Raw genomic sequence first — 9,759 nt, forward strand, 5'->3', positions numbered from 1 at the left:
GCCACACCATCTTATGGAGATGCTTTTCAGGTCCTCTGAGAAGGTGCATTTTGAAAAAAAAAAAAAAAAAAAATCAGCATCTAGTGAGTGAAGATAATTTTGTTACTATATAAAAATCACCGAAAGCATTTTATAGGACTAGTATAGTGCACTGTACAGTGTTTGCAAAATAACCTCAACTGTGCTTTTTCTATTTCAGAGGTCTTTGATAGTGAATACAGACTTGCACTTAAAAAACTACCAGAGGAAGTTCTTGAAAAGATGCAGAAAATAGATGCTCCACCAAGCAGCAGGGTCGAGTGTTGCAGGAAGTGCTTTGGAGCACCTTTAATATAAAAACAAGGAAGACGCACACTAAACTTTTTGAGAGACAAAAGCAGAGGTGAACAAACCAGGAGCATGGTGACATATACACTTTTGAATCCCAAAAGGTGTTAATTGAGCAATTTGTCAAACCAGTTTCATTGAGCTGCAACATATATTCTTCTCCTTCATCTCATAGGCACATTGTAAAGTATGTCAAAATGTTTTAAAATTATGTTTCAGTGGTTGGTCTGCTTTCCCCCCATATATATTTTTTTTATTTCCTCAAAATTTTCCTCCACAATATCAAGTTGTTCAAAAAGGTGATGACTAAATAGCAGTCTATAATTGGTGACTTTCTTAAGGGCCACCAATATTTGTGTATTTTAATGAAGTACTTTTCCAGTACTCAGATTCTTCATTGCTTCTTTAAAATTACCCCCTAGAGGGGGATCCTTTTATTAGTGTGTGGTGTGGTTGTATGAATGCAGATATTTCAAACCTTGGACTGGAAGCTGCAATGCAGTTGCTTTCGTCAGATCACAGTACCTAAAACTGGTCCCCTTCTCCTTACTCTTGTCCTAATCAGTATTCTGAATTACCTTTGCTGACCTTTTCACAATGTGTGTCTATTGCTGTGAGAAAACAGAAACTTAAACTCAACTTTCCTGTGTTCTCTATCTGATAAACTATAAGATCCTGTAAACATACTGGCTGCTTCCTCCAAAGAAGGATAGGCTTCTACACAAAGCAGCTCAGAGGTGGATGGCTTTCTAAAAATTAGGTAGGAAGCTCAAATGGCATTAGAATACATACAAGGATTGTCAACAGATACTGCCTGAAAAAAAATTATGCTTTATACTATTTGCATGTGTGCTTAAGAAGTGTCTTCCTTGAATTCTTTATCATCCTCTCCCTTGGTTTCATACTAGCCTGTGGGTTAATTGTCTTGCACTGATAGTCCAGATTCAATATTTCAGTTAAAATGTATTTATAAATGTGGTCTTCAAGGTGTATATTAGCAGAAATGGAGTGATCTGAAAAGATGTATCCATCTTTTGGATTGCATCTAGTAGATAAGACACTTCCTCACCTCGCATATTTAATTGACTACAGTAGTCATAGTCTTGGCAAGGAGAGCCTGGAAACTGGTCAACAGTTTAAAGGTTTCTGTTACTTGAAAAATATTATAAGATTTATTCCAGGCTGAAAGCTAGTGGTGTGGCTTTTACAATGGAATAATTTGTAGAGAAAAAAAGATATCTGTAGCATGTAAAAGGAGCATAGCTTAAAATATTGATTGCATCTGAGTATGAATGTATTTGCTTGATACTACTTTTAAAAACTTTCATTCTTCAAAATGATGAGGGATGAAGATCTGTCTGGAACAATTTTTACATTAAACAATAAAACAGATTTTTTTGTGAGGTGAAAACAAGGGAGTGGCACTATTTGTGACAAAATATATTTGCATCATAGACTGATGCCTTGTATTTTGTCTAAAAGTGCTGATCCTAAGTTAATATGGGGATATTACCTAGACAGATTCTCTCCTGATAGAATTATTGTGCTTTCTCAACAACTAAAAGTGAGAAAGCAAAACTTTTTTTTTATTATTCTTTATTCTTTGGGTTTATGCATAGTTGCTTGCTGATACCTGACCTACATCACAATTAAAAACCAGTCCTTGATTCTTCATCTTTTCCTCTCTTCTCCAGTTACACAATTGGCACGATTCCATCCTTCTGAAGTTAAAGTCTATCTAAAGCATTGATCCAAACAACTTATTATTTCTACAAATCAAAGCCAGCAATTTTTTCTGTGTAACTCTATACATTCTTTTTCAACAGACAGCTTCACAAAGACCATATTTGAGTGTTAAATGGACAAACCATGTGATTATGTGATTATGTGATGGAGCTTGCAAGTAATCAAGTTTTAGTTATCCTTAAATTCTCCCAGCTCATTAAATTGCAAGGAAAATCTGTCTAGTGAGTGCTGTTTTAGATATGTGAAATCCAAACAGTTTTAAAACATAGTAAAATAATATTATTATGAACTAGTTTCCATAAACACATAATCTTCCTTTCCAAACAACTTTCTCATACGTTGCTGAAAATACAGATTAATCAGGTAGTAGTGTTGTAAAGAAGGCAAAGCAGATTGTGTCACAATTCTAGTGTTTAACGTTAAACCTTTCCCAGGTATATACACTAGAACAATAAAACCCAACAAAACTAAAGCCAGAGGAGAAAAGGACGGCTGCAGAATTGAACTTGCTTTGATTTACTCTTGCATATTGGCATTTTTGTACACTACAGATTAACTGCTGTTCCTGGTGTAGGCACCTGGATTTCAGAGTGGTAGAGGTCCTGCATGTAGCTGCTTGAAATCTTTTACCTGCATATTGGAATTGATTCTGTAATAAAGAATAAAAAAAGGAAGACTTTATCCTTTTTATAGAAAGTTTTTAATGCTTAGGCTTTAGTAGCTAACTAATCAGTTGGTTCTTGAATGTAATCCATAACTCAGATGAAAAGGGAGATCTCTGAAAACAATTCGTTTTTATCTCAGAAGATCCTTTTTTATGGGGAAAAAACGTAAGAGTTTAACAAAATCTGGCCAAAAATAAGCAGGGAAAATTTTCAAAAGTTTGTTGTGAGTACATTGCAAACACTTCGTTCTGAAAATTAGGCACTAAAGGCACATTTCTGCAATTTAGTTGACAGGATGAACTTCCTGGGCTATATGGGGATGACTTAGTTAACCTACAAATGCTTCTGACTTGTTTGACACCCAACTCCTAGGAATCCAAATTTATCTGAATCCATAATAGATTAGTGATCTGGGCAAAGTGTTGTGATGCCTTTTCCTGGTCTTAAAATCAAGAGTCATACATGGTTAGAAGGGGAAAAGGGATTTTACCTGGGTATTTATTTTAAGGATCCTTAGGTGTACACGTCCAGGTCATATGCATCGAGATGCACCCTGTAGAGTCTCTCTCTGTCTCTCTCTCTCCCCAACATTGGGTATAACATTATAGGTTTTACTAATTAGGAGATCTATCAAAGATTCCCCAATGAGAGGCTCAAGTGAGCCCCCCTCCCCAAGGAACCTTCCCCTGGATGGTTCTATCTTAGTTTACAGAATGTGTTCTGGAGAGGACCTTGGGGTCTGGGGCACACTGATCTCTGGCTACGAAGCTTCTAGAATGTTTAGTCTCCTAGCTTGACAAACAAGTCCAAGAATGTAGGGAAAAAGCACTAGGAATACAGAAGTTGTAAAAAGGTATAACGGGGGTCTAAAAGAAAAGGCAAAAATCTTCATGGCATCAGTTGTGAAGGAGGGATGTGGATAAGCTTGATTTTGGTTCTGTTGTTCTGTCAGTATAAACAGAAGAAGTAGCATTTTGCTCAGTTATGAAACTCTTGCCTCCACGTACTCTTTCTAGTATTTCAACAGTCAGTGTTCAGAAGGAGATGGTTCTTCTGTATATATTTTGTAATTCCCATGTACAACCTGAAGAAAACATTTGCAGATCAGCATTAACTTCAAAACATGCAATGTGTGCACAAAGTGAGGGTGTAAAGCAACCTGATAACAGATGTAGATGCAAACAATGAATTTCAGGAATGCCCAACTTAGAAAGTTTGTATTGGAAGAACAATTATCAAAGAGAAGCTTCCTTGAATTGTTTCTAAGATACTGTCTTGCACCTTTCACCCAGCTATAAATCAGTTACATATACAGCTTGCGTGCTCATATGAAAATAGCTGGGTTTTTTTGTGGAATTAAACCAACAAATGAGGTCTTAAATATTTAAAAACAGGATTCTTAAGTTACAAAGCTTTTCTTTATGAATTATATTCTGGCACACCACCAAAATCTGACAACTTTGAAAAACCCTTTAGGCCTAGGAGACTGATGTGGCTACAGTGTTGGCACAGTAATTGGTACCAGCTTTTACATGTTACTAGAAGCATCTGTATGTTACTTATAATCGTATCCTGTCTTCACATTTTATATAACTCAAGTTTAGACAATACAGTGATAATACGAAGTATTTTATTTAGTATATGTGTTTCAAACTAAATTAATTTTGCAAGTAACGTAGTTTGTTCCAGGTGGAATTTCACATTGGTTAAGCTCAAGCTACATTGCACTTGTGAATGAGTAATATTATTCTATTTTAACTGTGAATTAATGGCTTTTTGTATTGCTGCAGCTAAAAGAATATACCTTTCATTGAGTTTACTGCTTTCCTTGAATAACTGCAACATAGGGGATATTTTCAAAATGTATATTAAATTAGATGATAGAAATTATATTTTTAAAACAAATTGTTAAAATGTAAGGAACTGAAGAATCCACTCAGTAGTTTTCTCTTTTTAAAATTCTTAATTCAACCATTATTTTAATGCAGATAACTTCTATTTCATTAACGGTAAACAGGTAATTTTATTCACATAATTGTACATTTTAAACAGAAGGGTTCTTTTTTTCTTTCAGCTAATAAAAATCTTAAAATGCATTCTGTATATCAGCTTTTCACTATGGATCTTTTTAAAAACAAACACCCTTGTAACTTTTAAGTGTTGAAACTGAATGGTTGAATTGGACTCTAGTTCTGTACTCTCCTGTGCTGTATATTGTGATGCATACATGAGAGAATCGGATGGCGTTTTTATTTGTTCTTTCAGTCTGCATCAACCAATGGTGCAAATAAAAGGGATTGTTTGCTGTTGTTCAGAAGCACATTAAACTCCTGTTAGGAGCTTAAAATAAACTGTATTGTAAGGAGGATGAAATTATGTAGTGTGAATAAATTATGAATCTATTAAGTGAGCTGGGAAGCTTAATGCAATAAAATTTGCACTGGTTTAGAGACTGTTTTGAACTGTTGAAAAATGGCATCCATTTACTGTGCTTTGATTAACAATTGTTTCTCTGTAATATTTTGTACATTTGACAAAAATTTGAGTTTAAAAGGGCACTCTATATTCTGAATTCTGTATAGATATTCTAGACTAAGAAACAATTTTTAACGTTGTTCCCAAAATAAAATATATATGCATCCTGTGTAAAAATGTCCATTGTTCAGCTTTTTTCGCCACTGGAATTTACATGACTGACAGAATTTAATCTTAAATGCAAATTCAGCCTACAGTTGGGCAAAAGACTTTTGACTGCCTTTTTGGGTAATTATTTCACAGTATCTTGGTGGCTTCTGAATGGTGGGAAAGAGCAGAGGCAGGGCAAGAGGGAAGTAAAAGATGGGATTCACTTGTGGAGATGTGGCTTCTAGACAGGATGGTTCTGTGGCACCTTCAGCAAGCCTGGGCATCAGCAGAGGTAAGAACAGCTGAGAAGCAGGCCGATTGGGACAGAATCCATGAAGCTCTTGTTTATAGGAAAGGCATGGCCCCAGGCTTCGTCAGGGCAGCTGGTGCTCTCTGCAGCATAGTTGTGGCTTGGGAGAACACCTTCCAGAAGTTCTGGTTTCTCAAAGGTTTCATAATGGGGACACAGAGTGATGCTTTCACTTGGTGCATCCTAACTTGCAAAGATACTGGTGGACCTCTTGTCTCATGACATACTTGCAGGTTTACATGTAGTTTCTAGGGGGTTTTTTGAGTTGTTTCTTTTGTTGTTGGTTGGTTGTGGGGTTTTTTTGGTTTTTTGTTTTTTCTAATGGGGCAGGGATAGGAATGAGGGTTAGATGAAATTTAAGTAGTAGAAATTGCCAGTGCCTCAGGCCTTCATCTTCACAACTGAGTATCTTTCAAACCCCCTCATGTGCGGCAGTCAGTTCATTAATCTGACAGTAACAACACTATCAGACCCTAAAGACCTTTCTCACTGATGAGAATGATGTGCATAGCACAGATTGGTATATTGCGGAGAAGATTCATAATAAACCTGTATTTCCAGACCTATTTTAAGATAGGGAGCTGAGGAACAATTAGTCTTTTGGACTTGAATATCTTGTAAGCATCACACTGACTTTCTTGTTTTCCTCTGACTGCTTTTGTCACTGCTGTCTTTTCAATAATGCTGCTTGCTAAGAATGTTACCCTGTCTTTGCATTTCCTACCCTTCATGTGGCCTGTTGAGGGAGGAGACAGAAAGAGGGAGAATGCTGTGCAGGAGCAAAAACTTTCATTTGAGGAACCACCTCAAGCATGAACATGGTATTTGGGTTTGAAGTTATAGAGAGGAGGGAACTGCCACTTCCTGTACCAGAATCTCATAAGAAATTTGAGGGAATGTGATGGTAAAGCAAATAGCAGAAGGTGCTTGCTTAATGAAGCTCTGATCTTTCATGTGTTCAGAGCAACCTTGAGTGGTAGTTCCCTACTAGTTAGTGGTAGTTATCCCCATCTCTGTAGACACAAACTTTTACTATCTAGAAAGAAAAGTAAAGGAAGGGCCAACTAACTTACCAAGGTGGAGAACTGATGGGGTCCACAAGCAATCTGAAAGGTCCTGCCTCCATGTAGGAGTAATCATATGTGCCAGTGCAGGGTGAAGAGCAGCTAAGCAGGAAAGACATCATGTTCCTGGTGGGCACCAACCTGACCCTGAGAGAGCAGAGTGCCCTCACAGCAATGCAAACCAACAGTATCTGGAGGTGTGCTAGGCTGTGCATTGCCAACACGTGGATGGTGATCTTTCATCTCCATGCTGGTGAGACATGTCTGGGTCCTATGTCCAAGTCTCAGCCAACTAGGACAAGAAACACTTTGACATCCTCAAATGACTTCAGCTAAGGGCCACAATGCTGATGAAGGGCTTGGAGCACCTGTCACACAAGTGGAAGGCTAACAAAGCTGGCACAGTTCAGGCTGGAGAAAGCTTAGGGGAGTGTGTCTCTATACCTGATGGGGTAGGTGGGAAGTAGAGAAGACAGAGACAGACTTAGCTCAGTGGTGCCAAAAGAGGGAATGGGCAAAAACTTAAAACACTAAAGTGGATTTTCCTGTAGTTCAACTGTGAGATTGTTGAAACACTGGCACATGTTGCCTGGGAGTTTGTGAAATCTGTCCTTTAAAAAATGTTCAGACTTGACCAGTCACTGCCCTGCTTCAGCAGGTGCTTGCATTAGTTTTCTAGGGTTGCCTGGAGGAGACTCAGTGGTTCTACGGAGATGAGTGGCAGACTGCTGGGAGTAACAGAGGCTCACCTCACTTAGCTATGAGAGTAGTTCAGAGGGATGTTGTGACATTTTTGTTTAGGTTTCCTCAACATGCTTTCATTTGGCATTTTTTCCTCATTTGTTTTCTGTGCCACACTGTCTAAATTCAGACCTGCCAGTTAAAAGTGATTATGTCAATGCTATGTGTATTCTGTTTCCTTTGGTTGTGAAGAGATGAATTGCAACCTGCCAGGTTCTGACCTGGGTCTGTTACTTGCCTTGAAGCTTAAGGTGTCTCTCAGTTTGCAGCCAAGCCTCAGACTTGCAGGAAAACTGTCCTTAAAGAGTAGAAACCCTGCTGAAACGTTCAAGGAAAAGCTGCCGTTCTCAGATAGCACTTGGCATTGTGTTTAGTGTCACAGGTTTTGAACTGCTGTTAAGGTGTTAAGGGACTTCTGCAACTGCTGGCTTTGTGGTTTTATTGCAGTTCCTACTGCAGTAAAATTGGAAGTGCACAGGGGCAGAGAAAACATGCTCCCACTTCATTAGTCTCTTTCAAGTTGGGGATTTGAGTCATCCATGACCTAAAGCCATGGTGAAAGCAAGGAAAACAATATGAATTTATCAAAGGCAAATTGTGCCAGGCTAAATTGGTAACTGCTACAGAAAAATAGCATGTCAAGAGAGAGTATTGCTTAGCTGGACCTTGGCAAAGCAGATGCTATCTCCCACAGCCTCCTCCTAGACAAATGTCAAATACAGACTGGATGGGCAGTCTGTGAGATGGGCAGGAATCATCTCACAGGTGATCAGTGTGTTTTACTGAGGCTGGCAGCCCATCACAAGTGGGGCCCCCGAGGGATCAGTACCGGCCCCTATGTTGTAACATCTCCATGAATGATCTGGATGATGGGATCAAAAGCACCCTCACCACGTTAGCTGTGTCACTGAACTGGGTGTTGAGGTGGACACATCGGCAGGGAGAGCCACCTTTCAGAGACACGAACAGGCTGGACCAATGACCTTTCAAGGTCCCTTCAAGCTAGGACTGTTCTTTGAGTCTGCCAAGTCATGATATGCCTGATTTGCACTTGAAAGCCTAAGACTGCAGAAGGAAGCAGCAGATGAACCACAAAGGCAGCTCCAGGGAAAAGAGTGCAGAAAGGATTTTTTAAATACTGGTCATTTTTTCATTAGGTCATGTATTTCCTGGCTCTGACAAGGCCACGCAGCCTCAAAGCTTGACAAAAATAACCAGCACCCCACTGACTTTTTTCACACATAAATACAACTGGGTATGAGTTGCACTGCTTCAGATAAAGACTTACTAGCAGCCTATACAGCAGGAATAAGCCATACAGAGTGGCCTACACGACTTAGTAGTGGTGTAGAATGTTCAGAACCTTCCTGTTCTTGTCCAGGACAACCACCTCAGTGCTTGGTCACCCTGACCAGAGTAAGTACTTCTAACTGTGTACAGGTACATTTTACTCGGATAAAGAGGCTAGACGGTGTTATTTCCCTTCTGCAGATTGTACAATTCTCAGCATTGTGAATTTAGTGAGTGCTACTCGCATACTTACCTCCATTTTCTCCGTATTAATTTTTGCAGAGACTAATGTGGATTAAAAAGGGGTCTTTATTTAGTGAAGCTCAGGTTTAACAGGGCCTATGGATCTTCACTATTAAACTGTAAGCAATGACCATGGCCTCCATAAAAAAAAAAAAATACACTGTAAAATGGTACCCTCTTAGAATTTTATTGGACTAGCCAGCATTATTTAACTCATGCGTGACCACCATTACTAACCCTCTAAACCTTTTCTGATTAGTTGTCATTCAAAACCAGTCTCAGTTAAGCTGTGAAAGATGGCTTAGAGCTTGGGTAACTGCTTTGGCCAAGTCTCTTGGTCCAAGGTTCCACTGCACACAATGCTTCATGGCAAATTCTGTCCTTGTCCAATGGGCATCCCATCATCCTAATACAAACCTAAGTTTAAGGACAGCAGGTTTGAGCCTTCTGTCCCCATAATGTATTACCAGCAGATCTTGTCTTCTGCAACTTTTTTTTTTCAGTCCCAGTTTTTCATCTGATGCATTATAAAACTCCTGCTAGCCAGGTGGGGCCCCAAACTTAGTCTGTCTTGCCACACACAGGAATAAAAACCTTCCCAACTTCTAAGGTTGTGATGAAGCTTAATGTACTAGGAACAGAGGCACCTATCTCAACAAAAATAAAGTGGATCCCAATTACTATTTTAAGAACTGAGACAATTTGTTTAGCTGCAGACCATTCTAACATTCAACACATGTATTTTTAA

The 9,759-nt window shown here is 38.8% G+C and overlaps 1 protein-coding gene across 7 annotated transcripts in view; it reads left to right on the forward strand.

Annotated features, from left to right (window-relative positions):
• Window positions 1-5,378, forward strand: part of DENND4C (DENN domain containing 4C) — an 81,322-nt gene extending 75,944 nt beyond the window's left edge. For all 7 annotated transcript variants that reach the window (XM_069002386.1, XM_069002389.1, XM_069002390.1 and 4 more), the window contains one exon: window positions 200-5,378. In XM_069002386.1, coding sequence (XP_068858487.1) covers window positions 200-336 — 137 coding nt within the window. In that variant the 3' untranslated portion in view covers window positions 337-5,378. The remainder of the gene's footprint in view (window positions 1-199) is intronic.
• The last annotated feature ends 4,381 nt before the right edge of the window (window positions 5,379-9,759 follow it).

Source organism: Aphelocoma coerulescens (assembly GCF_041296385.1).
Source record: "Aphelocoma coerulescens isolate FSJ_1873_10779 chromosome Z unlocalized genomic scaffold, UR_Acoe_1.0 ChrZ, whole genome shotgun sequence".
In the NCBI taxonomy this organism is placed as follows: Eukaryota; Metazoa; Chordata; class Aves; order Passeriformes; family Corvidae; genus Aphelocoma; species Aphelocoma coerulescens.